A 24067-nucleotide genomic window follows, 5' to 3' on the forward strand; every position below is an offset into this window, starting at 1 on the left:
TCCTACGCTCGTGCTATCCCCAAATCTGCTCCGGAGGGTAGGGGGAAACCGCAGAACAGATTTAGGAAGCACATACAGGGAAAAGAGGCATACCACAAAGAGAGGAGGGAAGGGGCTGCATGTGCAGGGAAGAAGGATTATAAACATATTGTCAACGCATGTGCAACCAAACCAAAGATAGATAATTTGGAATCAAATATTTTGCTTTTTTGATTGCATTATAATTTGGAATGTTTTAATGTGGTTTTTATTGGATTGTTCAAATGGAATATTTAATAAATATAATATATATATATATATATATTTTAAAAATGTTTAAATTAAAAGAAGTGCACTAACCGGTCTTCAACTGCTGTAGCACCAAGCAGGATAAGTCCCTTTTCTATCTGCTCATATGCCTCAGCCAGTTTCTTCTCCCGATCCCGAAGGGCTAGTTTGGCCTCCTGCAAATGCTTCTGCACATTCTCGTATTCTTCACAGGTGAATTTCTTATACGCTACACATAACGTTCGCAGGCCCTCCTAAAGGAAATTATTTTAAAAGCACAGACGTGTTCACTGAAAGTCTTCTGGAGATTTTCAATTCTGCAGGTTATAATTTAGGTTTCTGCCTCGTGCAGTGGTTTAATTGATGAGGTTAGAATGCAAGTTTATCGACTGCCTTGAGCAAGGCAACAATTTGGTTAACTTGAACATTGCCTCTGGAGAAGGCTATGAGAAAGCTGGAAACCCAACTTCTCCACAGTTTTGGGAAAAGAAAGCAAGAAAATACTGCTGACAGAGGTGGACAAACCAACTATGGCTTCCATCAAAAACCCATATGTGACAAGCAGAACTACAAGATTCTTGGGTATCTCTAAAAATTTATGCTGAGTGTGTGGCCTCTAACAAAAAGTGCACTGAAGGATAATGGAAGTCAACACAATGATGACTTCCTCATCTACACTTTGCTATCATTCCCTTATTTAGGCAAGTTTGCCCTTACAAACTGACTTTTGCAGCTTTCTGCCTTGAATGCACACAATTTGCACATAATAAATGCCAAATGCTTGATCTTACCACTGCGTTGCGCTCAACTCTTGATCTAATCTGGTCTATTTTGCCTTCTGCAACTCTGGGGAAAATAGACGAATCTGCTCCTTTACAAAACAGAAATATTTCTCCTGGAAATGTAAGCAAAACAAAATTTTTAAAGTGGGTTAAATGCCGATAAAGCCCTTGCTGTTCTGAACCAGTTTCAAAGGATAGCACGGGGGAGTGGCTGGGTACAAGGATATCAAAGAAGGATGTCAAAAACACCAGAGTGATTAGCTCTAGTATTATTAAAAGACTTACAGCAAAGTAGCCTGGCAGGTCTCCTAGCCTGTGCAGATGCAGGACAGACAATACAGCAAGGAGATGGCTTGTCCGCCCCGGGTCTGCAAAGGCTAGGAGACCTAGAAGGCTTTCTTTAATAAAAAACTAGAACTGATCACTCTTTGGTATCTTTGCACTCAACCACTCCCATGATCCCTCCTTTGGGCCTATGGTTCAGAACCCTTGCCACCAAAATATTTTTAAAAGTCTTCTTATGAAACAGCTTTTTGAAATTATAACACTCTATATTAAATGGACTCAAATTAAACGGAGTCAAAATTACAAGCATACTACAGTCGTACCTTGGTTTTCTAACAGCTTAGTTTTGGCTCCCGAACACTGCAAACCCAGAAGTGACTGTTCCAGTTTGCGAATTATTTTTGGAAGCCGAACGTCCGACGGGGCTTCTGCGTCTTCCGATTGGCTGCAGGACTTTCCTGCAGCCAATCAAAAGCCATGCTTTGGTTTCTCAATGTTTTAGAAGTCGAACGGACTTCCGGAAAGGATTCCATTCGACTTCCAAGGTACAACTGTATTCGAAAATATGACGGAACAGTAGAAAACGGCAAAAATCAAGACAGGCTAAAGATTTGTGATAATCTGAGGCCCTTCTTCATGTACTCCCTTCCACAATAGGTCTGGAGGGTGAGAACGGGGCCTTTTTGGCAGGGGCTCCCCGCTTGTGGAATGCTCTCCCCAGGGAGGTTTGCCTAGCGCCTTCGCTACATATCTTTATGTGAGGAGCAAAAACGTTCCTCTGTAGCCAGGCCTTTGGCTGATAAAAAAGTCTATGGCCGTTTAAATGTGTCTGTGGGAGGGGAGTGGTATTAGCTGTTGTTGTTGTTGTTGTTGTTGTTGTTATAGGTATTTGTGTTTTCATTTTGTATTTTTATTTGATAAAGCGCCCTGTGATCTTTGGATGAAGAGCAGTATATAAATTAAATAAATAAATAATAGATTTCAGACTTAAACCAAGTTCCCAAGAGCTTAGGGACTAGACTTTCTCTTTTCTTTAAGTACCTTTTGCCGATTTAACTATCACACTCATTCGTCTCCTTACAGAATCAAAACTAAGGATTTCCAATAGTTCAAACCTAAAGGGGAAAAAACAAGGACATGTTGTAATAACATATTTTTTTATATCCATACAAACACACACACACACACACACACACACGGAGTAAAACAGATGTAAATCCATGGTCCCTGTGAGATAAACAAAGCGTTTCATTAAACTCCATACCCTTGGCTCAAAATCCAAACTGACATACTTGCAAATCACCCCCGTAATAAACCATACACTCAACTAAGCAAAGTGTTTTTCTCAAAGTTAACTTTTTAAAAGGCATTAAAGACAAAACATACTTATGTACAGGACAACAGTGCACAACTTACCTTTCAATATCATTTTCTCGATTCAAGATTTCCATAAAATTGTCCTTCAGTCTTAAATAGGTGTAACCAAGCCTGAAATTCAACAGTAGATACACATCAGAAGTTACAACAACTAACTGTATGCCACCAAGTTTACAGTAGACTGAACTGTGTGGCGGGTTGTGCATTACTAGAAACAAACTTCTCTAAATTTCATTTACAGATCACACAAGTTATTATTTGCTCAAGCTGGCTCAAGATTTCTCTTTGGTTCTGTTTCTCATTTCAATGTTTTGAGAACAATCCTACCACATAAGCTGCTCCCACAGTTCAGGACCATTACTTTCCACCGCTTTCCAAAAACACTGTACTTTTGGCTCCCCCTGTACTCTTGCATGGACATACACACACACCTAAGTACCTCATCTGTGGCATGTTCACCACACTCAAATGACAACAATCAAGTAAGTATACGATGAGGATGGTATTAATCTTTTCCTCCCCAAAATATATGGGCACAGAAGTACCTAGACCTACAGACACCTGGACCTGATTAAAGCCTGCTTCATAACAAGTAGATTATCCCCATATGATAAGTTATCATCCCTGCCCCAATCCAGGATGTTCCCATTGCAAAACATACCTGCTTCAAAGCTCTTAAGGCAAAACACTCCCTCACTTTGACCACCTGCTCTAATATTGTGCTGGCAGGAATAGCAGAGTAGTCCTTAGTGTCCCATTACACATATGGCCTGTAAAGCTGTAAAGCTGTTGTGCTGTACCTTGTAATGAAATTCTACCTTTCTGTTTCTTGTCCATGCTCTCTCTACCGCCTCTGTCGCCCTGCATGCCTCCCCCTTCCACTAATGTTAACAGTTCTACCAGCTCTGAGCCACACAAGTTCTCTTCAGGAACAGTAACCGGGTTTGAGAAAGCAGAAGTAAAGTTTATTTTTCAACAGAGACATTCAGACAACACCTCCCATGCAGCAAGGCCTGACCTCTCCCCCTCTCTCCATTTCCTGTGTCCTCCTTACTTTCATTTTACCCTCAGCACGTCTCTCACTTCAGGGACACCTTCACAAAGATATTTCTCCCCAATGGCTGCCTTTGGAGTTACTATCAAAGGAAAAGAGTCTCAGCTCTTACACAAGCTGAAAAAAAGGCATTATGGTCCATACCTCTGAATCCCTTCAACTAAAGCAACTTCATCAGGGGACGATGAAATATACACGGCAGACCTCCCCGACAGCTGTGCTTTCTTCAACCCATCCACGTTGTCATCTTCCTTCACTTGAACGGTGTGACAAAGGCACAGAGCACGGAAAAAGAGTTCTTCTCTGTCCTAATAAAGAAGAAGAGGAGTTTGGACTTGATATCCCGCCTTTCACTCCCCTTAAGGAGTCTCAAGGTGGCTAACAATCTCCTTTCCCTTCCCACAACAAACACTCTGTGAGGTGAGTGAGGCTGAGAGACTTCAGAGAAGTGTGACTAGCCCAAGGTCACCCAGCAGCTGCATGTGGAGGAGCGGGGAAGCGAACCAGGTTCACCAGATTACGAGTCCACCGCTCTTAACCACCACACCACGCTGGCTCCCAAGAAGAATCCTGCTAACACCGATTTCCAACTCCGAGGAAATTAGCAACCACATTTAATACTTTGCACATGTAACAGTAGCAGCTGAACAGACTAGATTGCCATGCATTATTTAAGTTCACACACTAAATTCTTTTGGTAAGTTAAAGGTTGTTTGTGGGAGGAAAGTTGCCCATCCTACACTCTGGCGTCACCTGAGATGCTTTAAAGGCCTCTACCTCTACGGACTAAGTTAGGGACGCGGGTGGCGCTGTGGGTTAAACCACAGAGCCGAGGACTTGCCGATCAGAAGGTCGGTGGTTCGAATCCCCATGAAGGGGTGAGCTCCCGTTGCTCAGTCTCTGCTCCTGCCAACCTAGCAGTTCGAAAGCATGTCAAAGTGCAAGTAGATAAATAGGTACCGCTCCGGTGGGAAGGTAAACGGCGTTTCCGTGCGCTGCTCTGGTTCACCAGAAGTGGCTTAGTCATGCTGGCCACATGACCCGGAAGCTGTACGCCGGCTTCCTCGGCCAGTAAAGCGAGATGAGTGCCGCAACCCCAGAGTCGGCCACGATTGGACCTAATGGTCAGGGGTCCCTTTACCCTTTACCTTTACAGACTAAGTGGGACCCTCCTAAGCAATGCAGGATGCTGTTGTTTCCCCTTAGTCTCTGGACTCTCATTTATGTTTCAAAACAGTTCATCTTGGAACAACAGTGACTTTATTAAGAAGCTACCATTGGAATAGAAAAGGATTGCAAATGATTTAGCATACTGAATAGATAAATTGCTGTAAGCTACTTTAATTTGAAGTGTTTTTGTCTTCGCTAGCTTGTTTGGAGCTTCAGCTTTGCAAACTATTATTTGTAAATATTATGAGCCACAGTTCTTGAGTTATAGCAAAGCAGGAATGTCGTATTAACAAAGAGGAGGAAATGGAACATTCTGAAAGCAAAATTCCTACCTGACAAAAAGCTACTTTATTTAACTGAGCCCCCCAAGTGTCATGTTTTCGGTATTTAATAATAATAATAATAATAATAATAATAATAAAAATCTTCATACTTTGCCACTTCCTCCTGGGGAAGAATCAATCATATCAATACCAGCAGAATCTGGGAGAATTTGGCCATTACAGATGACATGAGGAACATACACATGGCCCTCAATGCAGCATTCTATGAACTCCATATTGTTCTCTGTTAAGGTCCCTGTTTTATCTGTGAAGACATATTCAACCTGAAGAGAAACAGATAGAACAATTAAGAATTAAAACAAGAAGAACAGAGCTGGGGGGCAAGGCAGGGGAAGTCAGATATTTCAATAGATGAAGGTTTTATGTGATACTTTTTTGTCCTTTGTCCTTGAAAAAGCATGCAGTACTTGTCTTTTCCAGGTGAGGCATAGGAACTTCTAGCCCATGGACTTAACCTGGTTCACCAGAACTCTTTATTCAGTTCTCGGCATTATCCGTATGACACTGAAATGCATCCAGTTCTGGGCACCACCACTTAAGGAGACTGACAAGCTGGAAAATGTGCAGAGGAGGGCAACCAAGATGGCCAAGGGTCTGGAAACCATGCCTTATGAGGAACGGTCGAGGGAGTTGGGTATGCTTAGCCTGGGAAAGAAGAATTTGAGAGATATGAAAGCCATCTTCAGATGGCTGTCACATGGAAGATGGAGCAAGCTTGTCTTCTCCTACTCCGGAGAGTAGGGCTTGATCCAATGGATTCAAGTTACAAGAAAGGAGATTCTGACTAAACATCAGGGATAACTTTCTGACAGTAAGAGCTGCTCGACATTGGAACAGACTCCCTCAGGAAGTTGTGGACTCTCCTTCCTTGGAGGTTTTTAAGCAGAGAAGAAGAAGAAGAAGAAGAAGAAGAAGAAGAGGAGGAGGAGGAGGAGGAGGAGGAGGAGGAGGAGTTTGGATTTGATATCCCGCTTTATCACTACCCTAAGGAGTCTCAAAGCGGCTAACATTCTCCTTTCCCTTCCTCCCCCACAACAAACACTCTGTGAGGTGAGTGAGGCTGAGAGACTTCAAAGAAGTGTGACTAGCCCAAGGTCACCCAGCAGCTGCATGTGGAGGAGCGGGGAAGCGAACCTGGTTCACCAGATTCTGAGTCTACTGCTCTTAACCACTACACCACACTGGCTTGATGTTGGGTGGTCTTCTGTCACGGATGCTTTTGTTGAGATGACCTCCGGGGTCCCTTCCAATTCTACAGTTCTATGATTCTATGACACACTGCCTTTTCTTGTCCCATTGTACAGAGAGCTGGCCATGCAGGAAGAGATATTTCCAAGTAGAATGGTCTTCTCAATATCTGCAGGAATCTAAATATCAGAAACAGCTGCAAGATTTGTAGGATAAATTGTATGTGACTTGTTACCTGCCCCAACTCTTCATTCAGGTCAGACGTATTCACCAGCGGCCCTTCACCTGTTTCTTCATCAAACATTTCTTCATCCCAGGTAAGAAAATAAGAACCAAGAAACTTCTGCATTTCTACTGTGACGTACATGGATACAGGAATGATGTAGTTGAAAAGAACCATGAAGGCAAGGAAATCTGTAAATGCTGTAATAAACTGCCAAGGCGGCGGGGTTGGGGTTGGGGGGACAAAAGCAAAGAATTTATTTGGATATACAGTAACAGCAAGAATCACATCTTAAGTGCAATCAAGCAGTTGGATCGACTTCTATCAAACATGCATAGGATTGCACTCTTAGGTTGCAATCCTAAGTACATTTACTGAGAATAAGTCTTATTAATGGCTGCACTGTTAGACATTTGAGATATATAACTTAACTCCCTCTCTTTCATCCCAGCATAAAATTCTGCCTCATCCAAAATATTCACTGATCTGCTCTGCAAAAACAATCTTTAGATTTATTATATTGTTTATGCTCTAAAATACATATTTTTAAATTGTAGGTGTATCATGAAGAAATATCAAGTAGTTAGCTTAGGCCCAGTGCAGCCATAATGGGCTTACTCTAATAAACTACTGCTTGTTGATGCATGAAGAACTGACAAGTTCAAGCACATTCTCCTCCTTGCCTAGCCTTCTGTTCCTTTGTGCGCAGACCTGCAGACATGACTTCTATGTTTCTTAAACTAGTTTTCCACGACATCCCAAGCAGGAAACTGGTTTGAGCATTTCCTTCTTTCCAGTTCATCCCTTGTTCATGTGCTAAAAAAACTGTGGTTTTTTGAGCAGCCCAATTCACATGCACTTTTCCAGTGCTTTTAACTAACAGAAGCCCCAAAGAAGATACACAGAAAGAAAAAGCTTCTTTATTCAGATTATCCTGTAGGATTGGAAGGGTGGCGGAGCAAAGAATGTTCCATTTTATTTGCAAAGGAAGAACACTCTTGAAGGCATTACCAAGCAATGTAGTTATTGGAGATATGTAAGGGCAGAAATATAGCAAAACTGCATTATCATCATCATCGTCGACATCATATGCCATAAGTTGCAGCCACAATGCCACATAGGTGACAGTAAGGCTTCCATCAATGGAACAGGGAGAAAAGCCATTTTCAGCAATTCCTCCCTCCTCCTCAGAGGGTATGGGAAATCTTCAGAGCAAATTTAGTGAGGCACTGAGGGAGGGGGAAATAACTGAAAATCACTTCCTTTCCCATTCTACTGACAGAAGCCTTATCATCAGCTGTAGTGACACTACTGCACAAAACCTTAAATCTTTTATTAAACCTCAAGTTATTCACATACCACATTTCTTTTCCGTTCCAGTTCTGTTTTCTCATTATACCAAGGCTCATCGCGAAACTGCTCACTTTGCCACACATATTTCAGGACAGTATTTATTAGTGATTTACTGATCAGAATACAGAGGTATACAATAAGAAATACATTCATGGATCTGAAACAAATGAGAGGAAAAGGTTTTTAGCATAAGTAAAAAAAGAGATTTTTTAAAATATATGTTAGCATGCTTTTGATTTAATTTAAGCTTTCCCCACCCTCCATGTAAATTTGACATATCTAACAAATGCAGCAAAAGACCTTTGGCAGAAAAGGCATTTGCAATTCATAACAGGGAATAAAGGATTGCACAGTGCATATTACAAAGGTTATCAGTGCTTTTGATGAATCATGACCCACATGTATTATTTTGGATTTGATAGGTGGACAAATGGGCAAATATCCCTCAGGCTATGCGCTATAAACCAAACTTTCTACATCCTCAGTTCAACACCAGTTATGATCAGCTCATTCTTCTGGGATGACAGGGCTAGTTGTGAAATTGCCATGACCAAAACCATTATCTTTGTCTGCACAGTACTAACATGTGCATGCAAAGGCATTTCCTAAGAATTTACACTCCCACTTTTCTTCTCAGGAACATGGGAGTAGTGTCTTACATAGGACTGCCACTATTTCATTCTCACAACAAACCTACAGGCGAGGTTAAGGGGGAAAGTACATAAATGAATATGCAACATGCTGCAAGACTGAACGATAATCTGATTTCCCCGGTCCAGATCTAACAATCCAAAAAGGTGTTTTAAATTTGTGCATTTGGCTGTTTACAGAAGCAAACCAGTGAAGGAGGAACTGGTGGGCCTTTCAGAGTTGTGTTATATTACATGCATTTTGCATAAACCACTATGTGGTTAATGGCAAGCACTGATCACCCAGTATAGTTAGAGGTGCCCCCAAACTTGTACACCAATGATGGGAAATCATGACTGCTACGAAGACAAGGCAAGAATTTTGTTCCCCCAATTCTTCTCCAGTTCAGATGCAGTGGTAGTTTCCTTGCAGATGGTAAGTCACTGGGAAAGGACTCTCCCGCCCCACTCCCTTCTCTAACAGACTGGTCTGCTGCAATGAGCACCCAGGAGCCCTATGGGGAAACTGTGCATTCTTTGGGATATTAGGGGCTTTGAAGGATGGCATGTGCTACATTGCAGCATGGCAGACCACCCAAGAGCGGAATGCCCCTCCTTTTCTTCTCCCTATAGCTTGTTGCTGCCATTGGCTGTGCCAGTACCCTATTAAGTAAGGTTTAAGGCAGGCATGTTCAAAGTCCTTTTGGGGGGCCTAATTCGGCCCCCCAGCTGGTTTTATCTGGCCCCTGTGGCAGTTTATTTATTGGGGTCAAATCCTAAAACAAAACAAAAAACTCAACAACTTTGGGGTAAAATCGTAAAAAAAGGTCGGCCCTGACGCATGTTCACTTCATCAAATCTGGCCCTCTTTGAAAAAAGTTGGGACACCCCTGGTTTAAGGGAAGGGGTTTGTGGGGATTGGTGGATATGAAATGGATCCAATTTTGACTGGTTCAGAAATAAGCCCAAATATTTCCCAGTATAATGTATGAAACAAACTCATGCTTGTCTAAAAGAACAAGACAAGTACAAACAGGAATGGCATCAGAAGCAGGGCTTTTTTCCCCAGCTAGAACTCGCTGGAACTGCGTTCCGGCACCTCTCAGTTTGGTGCCATTATAAGAGAACAAGGAAGGTGAGTTCTGGCATCTCTTTTTCTAGAAAAAGTTCTGGCATCTCTTTTTCTAAAAAAAATCAGAACCTTTTCAAAGCTAGCAGTTTTAAACTGGCAATCAAGTGATGACTGTATCCCAATGTGTACGAACAAACAACAGAAGAACAAAACCTTCATAGCAGGCTTACGACACGATTAGTTATTTCCAAAACAAACAAACACTGATAGGGGTTTTTCGCTGCTTCACATCATGCAGACATTTCCTTTCCTTTCCTGCTTCCTACTGATCTTGCCCACACATATTTGCATATTAGAAGCACTCATAGCTTTACTTTTCCACAGCAGATCGTTTCTGAGATTTTGATTGGTAGTTCAATGCCATTTTTGTTTCCATGCCAGTGTAGATAGCAACACCTGGAACAAACAGAAATACTATTTCATCAAAAAAAATATGGATGTGGGTGCATGTGCATATTATGTAATATTACACACAACCGCTAGCTAATGCAGCTAATTACAAATTCTATTAAAAAGGATAGGATTGTGTAGGAGACACAGCTGTGGGCCTGATTTAGTGAGTCTGTTAATGGATGCATTAACAACTGCATACATTCAGCTGCAGGGCTCAGCTGAAACTGGAAGTGGTGGGATAATATTTGTTCAAGTTTTTAGGGGGGGGGGGGCTTTAGGGCAATAAAACACATCTAGCATTTTAGCAGATTTCTTCCGGAAAGGCACAAAAAATGTTTATCCGTTCAGACTGAGGGCAATGCTGATGCCGGAATCATTTCCCTTACTAGCTCTGTTTTCCCTCCATAATCATATTACCAAATCGGATTGGCTACATAATGTAATGCCATAATTACTGTATGACAACCCCCAATTTGATGAGATGGCCAGTGTGACGAAATCTGGGGAAAAGACAACCCAGAAAAATGGCAACAGACTAAGAAGCATGGAAAGAACAACAACAAGCAGCGAATATTTGCAGAATTAAGTGGTTATTCAGGAATGATTTGATTTCAAGAACACTATTTTCAGCCCCCAAATATAATATATATTAATATATTAAGTGTTATTGAAATTAAACCATCATCACCACCATCAAAACAGATAACAGTCCTTTTCAATGGGTTGTTTTTCCCCACTTCTTATTTTTTTAGCAGAATATCCTCTGTACGACATCAGAAGATGCTGCTGAAACTTAAATCTTCTAATTTTTATCTCTGAATTAGGACTGTTATTGCTTTTATAGTAATTTACCAAATATTTTCTCTGTGTTCTTCAACGTAGCTCCTCTAAGAAGCACATTTTCAGATCCCAATGGCCTACAAAGGTAATAATATTAATTAACTGTCTGAAGTGGCAGCATGAAGGTAGTGTTTTAAACACAAAATAAATAAGGTTAAGTTTAGAAAAGAAAATAAGTTCACATTTCTGAAATTGCGGGCACCTCCAGATGACAATTATATTGAGCATTCATCCTGATTCACCTGTACGGAAGTTATATGTTTTCTTCAGTGCTAAAAGCAGGTCATGCAATTGGTACAAACCTGAAACTTCTTATTAAAAAGTCCTTTCCAGTAAAGTAGGATAAGAGCTTTACTCATAAATGTGAGGATTCAAGTCAGGGCTTTTTAAAAAAATACTTATTTTTACATACAAGCCTTATTAGCTGTATTTTAATAAAAATTGTTCAGGGTGGCATAAAAAAAAGCATACAAATGCAGAATAAAACAGCATGACATCAGTAGAAAGACTACAACCAGTGTATAAACCCATAAAATATTAAAAGGAAATGCCACTTGAACTCAATATGGATGGCATTAATCTTTCTTTAGCATTTCAGCACTTAAGCACTGGCAACCTTAGCAGAAGATTTTAATCTAAGACCATCAGTGCTTTAAAAACCAAAATGTTCTATAAACTCAAGTAGTGCGGTTAACCAGCTAAAAAAGAATTTCTGCGCATTCTAAGAACAGCACATTAAAGGCTTTTTAAAAAAGGACTCACTTAGAGTATACTCATTTTTATGGTTGGTCGCACTTGAGGGTTGGAGTAGGATGGGGGCAGATTATTAGCCACAATTTCATTCTGGTAAAAGCAAGACAAGGGTGTTCACCAATCCTATCATCTAACTTTAGCTGCCAAAGTTTTAGCATCTGTTCCTCCACTGGCAGCTTCAATGGAAGCCGCATAGAGTTTTGTCCCCATACACAGTGCCCAGCCATACATAATCAAGTCCTTTTTGTGTCATGTTCAACTATGTGCCTTCCATTCTCTGATGATCTGCTCCCTGATACTGGTGTGGGAGCAGAAAAAAACAGGTGGGAAGAAAAGGATTCGCATCAGGCTCTTGGCCCAGCTTTTTCAGGATAATAAAGCCACCATCTCAAAGAAAACTCAGTGCTCCTGATAGTCTTCATGCCCATTCTTTACATCTGCTTTTCTCTGCTACAACGTGCCACGGTTTCACTTGTTTTGTTGCATATAGTCCAAATTTAACTAGCCCTGACAGGTGCACACGCATGCACTGATTTTTTAAAAACAATATTTCTACGCAACCCCAATACCTAAGTTCTCTGGGTGACGCGGATTAAAATTCTTAAAATGCAATATATTGCAGCACAAAGTAAGCGATAAAATCAAACACCATCAGGTCTTAAAAACTTTTTAATGGTGCAGGGAAAAAACTGCCTGGCAGGTTGTCCTATAGTATTTGCTTATGGTAAGGATTGAATATCCCAGGCATTGCATGTTTTAAGTCCTACCTTGCAACAGGCTCATCTCTGTCATGGTAAACATTTATCCGACCAACAAATCTGCAAGAGGAAAAACAGATTAGGAAATACCTCAATATCATTATGCCTGTAGGAATGCAGAGAAGAGTATTCCAGTAATTGTACAGCCTTGCATGCAAATAAGTTCAGCTATTGCCTCTAGGGAGATGAATCACAAATGCACCTTTGAAACGCATTGCATTCCAACCCCTGCTTCAATGCAAAACTTCTACAGCTTGTATCCTTAGCTGTCCCTGGATGTTTCAATGCAAACTCAAAACTGAACACCACAATAAATGAACTTGCCCTTTCACCCAAAACTTATTTCCCTCGTTTCATCATATATTTGTTTACTTCATAGCATTTATATACCGCTTGACTGTAGAAAACCTCAAAGCAGTGTATAAGATTACAGCCAAAGTAGGGGTTTTCTTTCATTTGGAGTACTGTATTCATATCCTGACTTCTAATTCCACATACTGTGACAAGATGCTGAAAATCAAAATTTCAGGATGGTGAACGGTGATTATCTCTAAGGGTGCACTGACATTACGCAGGGACAATGGAGTAAGATTCTGGAGAGCGATACTAGGAGAAAGGTAAGCCTGAGTTCCTATGACTGCTTCCAGGTAGGGTTTTCCCCTCAGAGACTGCTGAGGCCTTGTGATCTGATTCAACCTAACACCTGCAATTTATATGGGAATATTTCTTCATTATGAATTTTATATACAGTGGTACCTTGGGTTAAGAACTTAATTCGTTCTTGAGGTCCGTTCTTAACCTGAAACTGTTCTTAACCTGAGGTACCACTTTAGCTAATGGGGGCCTCCCGCTGCCGCCGCGCCGCTATTTCTGTTCTCATCCTGAGGTAAAGTTCTTAACCCAAGGTATTACTTCCGGGTTAGCAGAATCTGTAACCCAAAATGTTTGTAACCCGCGGTACCACTGTATCCCCCTTTTTGCTCGAAAATATTACAGTGGTACCTCTGGATGCGAACGGGATCCGTTCCAGAGCCCCGTTCGCATCCAGAAGTGAAAGCAACCCACGTCTGTGCAGGTTGTGATTTACCGCTTCTGCACGTGCGCGTGACGTCATTCTGACCGTCTGCGCATGCGTGAGTGGCAAAACCCGGAAGTAACGTGCTCCGTTACTTCCGGGTCGCCGCAGAGCGCAACCCGAAAATACTTATCCCGAAGCTACTTCAACCCGAGGTATGACTGTATTACTATTTAAACAACAACAACCATTCTGCTGATTCCAAACCCCACCCCCCTGCTGACCAAATGGAGTATCAGAGAGACAGCAGCAACCATACAGCAGCAGCAGCAGCAGCTCCAGCCTGCAAGCAGTCACTTTTTCTTTGAGGCACTTCCTGTTTCTTTCTCTAGCTGGTATCTGGTAAAACTGGTAAAAGTAGTTGTTGATGTTCCTGCCTCTACACACCTCTGCTCAATCTATCTCAATTACAATGTCACTCAAAGCATTCTCACCTAATTATCAGTTATAGACACACATTCACCTGTGAGAATTAAGGTGTTTTCTTTATGCCTGCCAGCACTAAGCTGGGAGTCAGGAGACACACACAGAGTTCTCCAAAGGCAGAGAGAGAAGGAAAGAGACAGGAACCAACTCAACTGTACTAAATATGCTGCTTAGATGATAACAACAACAATAACAACAAATTTTATTTGTACCCCGTCCTCCCCGGCCGGAGCCGGGCTCAGAGCGGCTAACAGCATATAAATAACACAGTATACATAATTATGGGACAATTGACAATTCAGGAAAATAATTACCACATGTTCTTACTTATAAAGATCAGGCTGAGGTTGTTCACATTCAATGGTAGCATGCAATGTGTCAATATCCTGTTCGCTTTGAAAGGCTTTTGTATCTTGGACAGCATAATACGTCTAGAAAGGACAAGAAAGTGTAGTTCAGTATCAAGTCAAGGTATTTATGAAACTGAAGTGAGAATTTTGAAAATGGAGGGGGGGACCCAAACCAACTTCTGTCATGAGCACGATGGTCCACTATTGTAAAATTCTGCAATTCTAAATCATTACGAGGTTTCCATAGCACATTGCAAAGTGAGTCAAATATTAATGCCTGCCAAGTTTTAAACTGTTGCACCAGCCCATATTTACAAACAGGAGCAAACCAATTTTTCAAGTGTGTTCCCAAATGTGATTGTTTCGTTTATTAACATAATATATTCTATCTGCCCTCGACAAAACTGTAAAGCCACAAGGGAATGTTTTATATTCTTTTACAATGACAAAAATCTACAACCCTACAAAATAAAATTCACTAGTCGTACCTTGGAAGTCAAATAGAATCCGTTCCAGAAGTCTGTTAGACTTCCAAAACGTTCGGAAACTAAAGCATGGCTTCTGATTGGCTGCAGGAAGGTCCTGCAGCCAATCGGAAGCCGCGTCGGATGTTCTGCTTCCGAAAATCGTTCAAAAACCGGATCACTCACTTCCTGATTTCGATCGTTCGGGAGCCGATTTGTTTAGGCATTTGAGATCCAAGGTACAACAGTATAAGGATAACAAGTTTAAGCTATTCACTCTAATAGTCATATGTACATCATTTGGTGCAGAAGCCTTCAATGCCTATCTTTAACCCTTATATTGACATTTCATCAAATGCTGTTCACCTTATGACTGGATTCACCATCCAAACTTGCTGTCGTAACAAAACATGTTCCATCTGCCCGACTACTGGACAAAAATATTAAGTCACAAGGGAATGTTTCGTCTTCTTTTACCATTACAATATCTCCAACCTGGAAGAGAAGAGCGTAATCAGTCAATGTTCAAGAAATAATTTTAAGTTGTCAATCCCAAGTGTCTTAAAAAACGAAAATCCACTGTTGCCCCTGTCTTTCTTGCAGTTGCCTGTGCCTCAGGGACTGAGGCAGCAATCCCATACATCTTGTATGAGAATAAGTGCTCTTTGATGCGGTAAGACTTGCTTCCAAGTAAATATTCACTGCCAGTTCCTACTACGGCAATGGCTATCAAGTCTACCTGCAGAGGTTAAAAGGGAGTTAACAACAGCTATTAATTACAAATGCATAAGAAGTTATCCATGCTGTAACATAATTAGTATACCCTTCTGTGGATTATATGAACATAGGTAACCTTTCAGCAAACTATCATTTTTAGGACTGCAAAAAGAAAAGAAAAGGTTGCTTTTTTAAAAAAAACCCAACAACAACCAAATGTCCAAAATTATCCTGTTGCATTATTTCAAAACAAGGCACTTCTACACAGTGTGTGTGTGTGTGTGTGTGTGTGTGTGTGTGTGTGTTTAAGCTCTGCTTAAACTAGAGCAGGATGAAAAATGTGAGCACATTTCTACCAAAAATACAGTCATTTTTCATGTTCTTGTTGGAGTAAAATAATATGCAAAACTAACTCTCTCTCTCTCTCTCTCTCTCTCTCTCTCTCTCCAGAGGAATGAGACAGAATCATCTGGCACAGCCTTCTCATTGACCTACTTGGCAAACAAAATAACCTTTCAAAGAATTTTAAATGACATAATTTACAAAGATGTGGTCAATTCTTTTCCTAGCCATGGCAACTAACGAACACCCATGTTTGGAAGCACTATACCTCAAAATACTAGATATTAAGGAGAAACAACAGGGGAATGCTGTGCTTTCAAGAGCTAAAATAAAAAAGTGTTTCAGGCAGCCATCAAGCTATGCACTCATCTAGAAACTGCATTTTATTCCCTGCTCAGCCCTTGTTTTTCATTTTTCCCACTCCAACAGTTAGTTAGCATTCCATGCTCACTAAGCATGCTCAGTTCTCAATGAGCTATTTTAGGGTTGCTGTCGTTTTCCGCTTTGGGTTTCCTGACAATTTCTGAATTACAGAAATGAAAGGAAGAAATTCCTATGTGGAAGTGGCTTCCATGATGTAATTTTTTAAACATATGGAATACCCTATACTTCTTAATTCAATTAAGCTTGATAGCTTAAGATTTGTTCAGTGTCCCTCCCTCTTTTAAAGGACTAACCTCTGACTAAAACTGCCAACAGCAGTTGTGGCACTCTACATGAGATGCCATTTCCAAGGTGGTTATCCCTCATGCAGTATCTTCCCACTGCCACTGCTGGATTTTTAGTAACCAATTTTAAAGGTATACACCTGTGTACTCAGTACTTAACATCAACCACTAAAAGGCCACAAGTGATGCTGCCCTCTTATGGGTCATCTAACTCCTGCCACCACTGTTGCATATGAGGATCCCAAAATAACTACTACTCTATTTGCATCCTGATCCTCTTTTTGAAGCAAAGTCTTCACCCTGGTCCATAAAAGGCTCTGCTGTGTTCTACCATAGCCCTCCTGAAGCATGGGACTTATTTTTCTTTTAAAGGCAGGCAGAAACAATATTTATGAAATGAAGAAAGTTATACTCATGGAGTATACATCATGGAGAGTTTTATCCAACTCTCTCTCTTTCTGACACACCGACTCAAGTAATCTCCATCCAAAAAATATATTGAATAATACATGGCACTCACTCTGAGTTTGCGGCTCTGCTTTCTAACCAGTTTGCCATGTCGAATGAAATGAACAGGACACTGGTTCATTGCATTGTCGGCTTTGTGACGAAGCCAATCTTCATAGCCCTAAATGAAATAACCAATTAAATATTTATAATTTCCCCCAAAAGGTAACCGTTTAGCATTTATATTAGACTTGTAAAACATTGTTGGAGAAACTGTAATTTCAAAAGTGTAAGGTGGGGGACAGAGCAGGAGTTCGAAAATTATGATGATTGCTTGCTGACTTCTTTTTTAAAAAATGACATGACTCCAACTCAATTCGCATCCGCTCCTGATCATAATGGTGTATCACAGGGGTCAGCAAACCTTTTCAGCAGGGGGCTGGTCCACTGTCCCTCAGACCTTGTGGAGGGCCGGACTATATTTTGAAGGGGGAAAATGAACAAATTCCTATGCCCCACAAATAACCCAGAGATGCATTTTAAATAAAAGCACACGTCCACGGGCCGGATTTAGGAGGCGACTGGGCCGGATTCGGACCCCAGGTCTTAGTTTGCCTACCCATGGTGTATCAGATTCAAAGTTACCATACTGCTGATGGTTGAATAGTTGATGTTGCACGCACACTTCTGGTTTCCAGAAAAACAATATCTCAGGAAATGAAAAAAAAAAAATATTTTTTAAAAAAACCATGCAGAATTTATACTATCTTCACTTTTAACAGACAATGCTCTTACCTGTTTAATAGCTGTTACAGTGATGACAAAGAAAAGTGGAAGCCCACTTGTCACTGGGCTAGTTGGTGTGTCAATAATTAACTAGGAGGAAAAAATAATTAGCATACATTTTCTAAAGAACAGCGTTGTTGTTTTTTAAAAAAATTGGTCTTAAAACGTTTTTATTAGCAGCCTTTGATAAAGTACTCTGCAATCATTAAAACTGAACCATCTGAACATTAAGATGATAATGTTAGGGTGGCGCTGTGGGTTAAACCACAGAGCCTAGGACTTGCCGATCAGAAGGTCGGCGGTTCGAATCCCCGCGACGGAGTGAGCTCCCGTTGCTCAGTCCCTGCTCCTGCCAACCTAGCAGTTCGAAAGCACATCAAAGTGCAAGTAGATAAATAGGTACCGCTCCGGCGGGAAGGTAAACAGCGTTTCCGTGCGCTGCTCTGGTTCGCCAGAAGCGGCTTAGTCATGCTGGCCACATGACCCAGAAGCTGTACGCCGGCTCCCTCAGCCAATAAAGTGAGATGAACGCCGCAACCCCAGAGTCTGTCACGACTGGACCTAATGGTCAGGGGTCCCTTTACCTTTACCTCCATAACATCTTAGAAGAGTCTGGCCACGTTGACTAATTCAACTTAATTAACTTATCAGAAGGCATGGTACTAGCGGCTACTGCACATATTATGCAGAGGCAAATCTGGCTTACCACTGAGCATACACTCGACAGGGATCTGAAATTAATCACAGACCTCCAATAAGCCTGCATGATTCAACTGTTTGCAAACATATGTTTGCTGTACACATACCAGTGTATAAAGTGACCTTGAGCCACAGCAACACAAAGAATACCAACAAAGCTTAAGCAGAACCATATACAGTACCTGGAAAGGGTAATGTTAAGTATTCAATTTTCCACTTGCAGTGAAATACCATTTAGCCTCTTGGAAAAGTATCTTACTTGTTGCATAGTCCATTGTACTGATTAGGTAACATGTTCCCTCCCCACTATCATTTTCTAATTTAACCTATGTATAGATAAGCCCACATCCACACCATATATTTTAAGTGCTATTATACCTCTTTTAACAGTCATGGCTTACCCCAAAGAATTCTGGGAACTATAGTTAAGAGCTGTTAGGAGACCCTCCCTATCCTCTTCACAGAGCTCCATTCCCAGAGTTCCCTGGTTGTTAAACCACCCAGGAAACTGTAGTGAGGGGAATAGTTTGTGAGAGTCAGCACTCTTAACTACAGTTCCCAGTGTTTTTGGCAGGAAAACATGACTGTCAAAGTGGTATAATAGCGCCTTAAATGCACATTGAGGATATGGCCTAAGTTTAATGGGATGTACATTCCTGAAAGGCAGGGTGATATTATTACTACTACTACTACTAGTAGTAGTAGTATACTGCCCTATACCTGCAAGTCTCAGGGTGGTTCACAACATAAAACATGTAAGTAATTGTAAAGACAAAAACACTTCATGACAAATTCCCTTTCTATCCCTATAAAAATAAAACATAGCTGAAGACTCAAAATATTTAATTTTAGACATCCATATCAAATATGTATATCCTGTTTTAAATGAAAGAACTAAAGAAAGAAATGTGTATATCTTACCTGTACAAGAAAAATGATGAGAAAATAAAAGTTAGCTATTCTTCGGAACTGCTCAAATAAATTCTTTGGGACAAAGTTCCAAAAAGTGTACTAAAAGAAAAAGAGAGGCAGAAATGGACTGTTGATGACATGCTGTGCTTTCAAATCTATCAAATGGTATACATTAGGAACTAATGGCTTTAAAAGGGTGGGGGAATCAATTATATATAGATCCCAATTCTGAGAAAGTTAATCAAGCTTAAATCTTGATTTACAAAGAACTGTGGCAGAGTTAACTTTGCCTGGATCAATGGCATATATAAAGTTACCGTATTTTTCACCCTATAGGACGCACTTTTTCCCCTCCAAAAATGAAGGGGAAATGTGTGTGCGTCCTATGGGGCGAATGCAGGCTTTCGCTGAAGCCTGGAGAGGAGAGGGGTCGGTGCGCCTCTCGCTCTCCAGGCTTCAGGAAGCTATCCACAAGCCTTGGAAGCCCGCGGGAGTTCCCGCCGGGCTCCCAAGGCTTGCGGACAGCAGCCTGCAGCCTGAAACCCGGGGAGCGCAGCAGAGCGCGCCCCGGGCTTCAGGCAGATATTCGCAAGCCTGGGGAGACCGGCGGGAGTTCCCACCGGGCTCCCAAGGCTTGCGGATAGTAGCCTGTTCTGGGGGCTGGGGTCAGGGGAAGCTCGGGCTTCCCCCGCCCTAGCCCTGCGCCAGGGGGGGAAATATATTTTTTTTCTTTATTTCACTCCCCCCAAAAAACTAGGTGCGCCCTATGGGCCAGTGAGCCCTATGGGGCGAAAAATACGGTAACTGCTCTAAGTAAACACAAAACATATCTGCAAAGTAATATTATTATGAATTTAAGTAAATTGCATAACTTGAGCCAAGCGGTTGGCATTATTAAGCAGACTGACATATCAAATCCCAGCTTTTCAGAAGGGATGAACTTCACCTTTTTGAATTTGACAGTTATTTGAGGAACAGGGGAAGAGTGTTAGAAGAAATTCATGGAGCAACTTTGGAAGGTGTAGAAGAACGAACGCCATACTTGGATGGTCTACTCCAGCAGCAAATGATGTACCAAGAATTAACACCACAAATGAGCATGGGACCCAGAAGGAAATAACAGATGTCCTGGCTGGGGAAGGAACATCTGTATGGAGTGGGGAATTTAATAATTTCAAAATTTTTACATGGTTGAATGGCTCACGGGTGTAGCTGCCATCCTGTTGGAGAAGACTGAGAAAATCTGCTGGAAATTCCTATGAGAAAATCCTATGAGATTGGGAGCTTTCCCGCAGACCCAGGCCTGGATCAAGGGAAACCATCTGCTGAACTTCATGCTAGTCCTCCTCTGGTCAGATCTAATTCTAGAGGAATAGGACAATGACTTCTCTTCTCATATTGGTCCTGGGTGATAATATCCTTCCCACGATCCTCAATTCCTGCTATACCTCCTACTCATGCTTGCCTCTTCATTTACCTTCCATCTCTACTTGAAACTACCAGCTTAAGTGTTAAGATTCACAATGGGGGTGACATCTGTCAATATCACACAAATGCTAGCAACAAAATTCCAGAAAGCTATTATTAATATTCCATCTGCAGCTGGCTAGCCACTACTGACATGCCTCTGAGCAAGTGAGCTCCAATACGACCTGCAGGTGACATTTACGATAAATATTAAGTCAGTAACACAATGACAGCTCTTCTGACACATGCAGAGAACGGCCCGTAAAGCAAAGTGTCCTTTTAAATATAGCTAATAGGAAATGCAGATAGAATGATAAATTAGCAATAAAATGTAACATGGAAGACTATTATTCTTATGGGTTCAACTGGCAGTGTTCGCAAAGGGTAGTCCAATGCGTGTCCTCAAGGCCTTTTTTGTTGGCCCTCAACAACATCTGGTGATCAGCCTTCGCGGTGCCGCTGCCTTCCCAAAGCAAGGTAAGTGAGGCACTGGGCTTTGGGAAGGAGGCATGAAGTCTCTGATGTCCTAGATTCCTCTCGCCTCCTTCCCAAAGCCTAGTTAGCACGTTCCAACCTTTAGACAGGAGGTGGGAGGGATCTAGGACCCTGCCAGAGGTGACTCATCACAGATCAGACATGCACATTCCTGTGCCTTCCCTTGCTTCCTTTCCCTTTCCCTGGATTCCCAACTTTGGCTTGACCCTTTGACCGCACCCACCCACCACTCATCCTTTTGATTTCTATTTGCTGCTCTGGACTTCTGCCTGACCTGACGATGTACCCAATCCTGACTTGTTTGATTTAATTAACTGATTTGAAGTCACCCAGCACTTCCCAATGACTGCTTGCAGGCCTGACCCCACAGGGTCCTGACACTGGGTTAAGAATGCTGTGATTATGATAGGAAGGGAAGAGACTGGAAGGTGTCGTTTGTCATTCAGCTGTTCACGCAGCGATAATTACAACTTGCCGCAGGTAAAGCAGCCTAGCGGCAAACTGTTCTTCTGGTCCTCTGGAAACTGCCCTGCTAGATATTTCTGAAAAATGTCTGTTATGACTGTGTATCATAAGAACAGATCAGCACTGTCTTGTAAGAGCACAGGCTAGTGACAATTTGACTACAAGCAAATTTTAATGGTGGGAAGCAACATCTATTTTTTATTATAGTTCCTTTCCAAGCAGCTGCTGGTAAACAAAGGTAGCTCAGGAAGCAAAAAATAAAATAGTTGGTGGAAAAAAGAAAAAGGAAGCTGACAGAACAGAGTCAAAAGCATTAGGCAAATTATGCAAACACACACTCTACCTTTGAGGAGACTATTCTGTTATCCGGATACCTCTGTGGAATGTACGCTTCAGTGCCTGCAGGGGGTTCACGATGCCCAACATAAATAGTCCGATTGTCCACCCAATTCTCTTCTCCAGCACACTGTGGAAAAAAGAATGTGTCATTTTAGTTCAGTCTGTAGTTCTGCATAGACATGAGTCATACACTGAACTGGCTAGCCCCGTCTCTTGGCATCAGTTGATCCTTCATTCTCTAATAGCTGTCAAAATCTTAACGCCCCCCCCCCCAAAAGTCTTTGCCTATCTTCTCCTGAGCGATACTTAGCTGACACATAAGAGTGAGCTGTCAAAATCCTGCCTTTAATTGCCTTCAGTAAGTCCCTTACCCCTGGAGCAATAAAGGCAAACCCACACAATTCAAATCTGTTACTCTAAACGGCGAGTTTTATATTTTGTCCTCGTATTACTCTAAAAAGAAAAGAAAAGGCATGCACACTGACACATCCCAGCTCTCTGAATACATATTGAGCATATTTCCCTAATCATGTGCACTGTAATCCAAGGAGCTATTTCAGGAGACTGCCAGGGCTTGCGCATATTTGGGTTTTCTCTGCAAACAGCAAAGCTGAGGGGCCACTTGTGCAGTTCTTCCAAGTTTTGAAGCTATGCGACAAATAGTTGCAGCACCGCTTCTAGAAAGAGGGATTGACTATGAAGCCCTGCTTACTTGGGGAGTGTAACACATTTATTTATTCAAAAGATTTATATGCTGCCTTTCTTGGGGGCAGGGGTGCAAACTTCTGCCATGGCAGATTACAAAAGATTATGAAAACCATAAAGTATGGATGGCGAACCCTAATATGAGGACAAAAGGTAGAAGGCCTTTATCTGAAATCTTCTAAAATACATATGTACAGAAGTATACATGATTCTACTCATTTTTATTTTGGATGTATGGAATTAGTAGGACTTGTTAAGGAAAGAGTTGTTAAGACTTTATATTCAATTTATTTTAAATGGTGTTTTTTTAAAAGGAAGTTGTAATGGTCCCAGCCTCAAACTCAAGATTCAGAGGGTGGGTTTAGTGACCAGGAAGAGGCTGGGGCAGAGAGCAGTCCAGAATCAGAGGCAGAAGTGGAGGCTGGAGTGGAAGGGGGCGAAGAGGCAGCAATAAGTCAGGCTGGTAAGGAAGCCAGGCTCTCCCATTTCTGCTGTGACCAGCTCCTCTCCCCGCTGGTTTCCCAGAATGAGATACAAGGTGAAGGAGCCGTAGGCTGCTGGGGAAGGAACCAGGAGAGGCAGGGACCTTCAGTCCTCACAACTGTCTCATTGGGGCAAGACCTACTGGGAAGAGTTGTGATCTCTAGGCCTGTTCTGTTTTGGTTTCTCTGAATAGTTAACTTCACTGACACAGGTGTTTTTTCATTGCTGACCTATTTCTGACTCTGGCTCCCAACAGTCTTGCAGAGATTGCACCAGATGGGAAGCCATAGAAAGAAAAAGCACACCCCTTTAAGCCAGGGACTTGGTCCTTTAAGATTTCACATTTCTAAGAAAGAGGAGTGGAGATGCGGCAGGCTGGAGGGAGGGCCTCATCCTGAAAACTCAGTCCATCTTCGTATGAATGAGTTGTTCAATTGGAGTTCTCCAAGGTGCTATACCCACCATCCTGCCTTCTGGTGTGAACTGGTCAGAACAGAGGTAAGGGCAGGGTTCAGACCTTGTCAAACTCTCAATGATGTCATAGGAGACAATCACTAATGGCCAAAGAAGACATTAGGGAAAATGGTTTGTATAAGCCCATTGAAATTTTTTGCTAAAGACTTCATGTTCTGAACAGTTTATCATAAGAATATAACAAAACATGAACGAAGAACGATTT

At 41.7% G+C, this 24067-nt stretch overlaps 1 protein-coding gene across 3 annotated transcripts in view; it reads right to left on the minus strand.

The window, feature by feature from the left end:
* ATP11A (ATPase phospholipid transporting 11A) overlaps positions 1-24067 on the minus strand; it is a 108449-nt gene that overhangs the window by 29925 nt on the left and 54457 nt on the right. For all 3 annotated transcript variants that reach the window (XM_081002963.1, XM_081002964.1, XM_081002965.1), the window contains exons 2-18: positions 22205-22327; positions 19444-19533; positions 17833-17913; positions 17111-17218; positions 15230-15358; positions 14377-14480; positions 12558-12608; positions 11050-11114; positions 10119-10200; positions 8050-8200; positions 6703-6900; positions 5369-5542; positions 3910-4073; positions 2751-2822; positions 2376-2449; positions 1059-1162; positions 340-521 (exon numbers count right to left, since the gene is read on the minus strand). In XM_081002963.1, the coding sequence (XP_080859089.1) occupies positions 340-521; positions 1059-1162; positions 2376-2449; positions 2751-2822; positions 3910-4073; positions 5369-5542; positions 6703-6900; positions 8050-8200; positions 10119-10200; positions 11050-11114; positions 12558-12608; positions 14377-14480; positions 15230-15358; positions 17111-17218; positions 17833-17913; positions 19444-19533; positions 22205-22327 (1952 nt within the window). The remainder of the gene's footprint in view (positions 1-339; positions 522-1058; positions 1163-2375; positions 2450-2750; positions 2823-3909; positions 4074-5368; positions 5543-6702; positions 6901-8049; positions 8201-10118; positions 10201-11049; positions 11115-12557; positions 12609-14376; positions 14481-15229; positions 15359-17110; positions 17219-17832; positions 17914-19443; positions 19534-22204; positions 22328-24067) is intronic.

This window comes from Podarcis pityusensis (genome assembly GCF_964106645.2).
Source record: "Podarcis pityusensis genome assembly, chromosome: 4".
NCBI lineage: Eukaryota > Metazoa > Chordata > Lepidosauria > Squamata > Lacertidae > Podarcis > Podarcis pityusensis.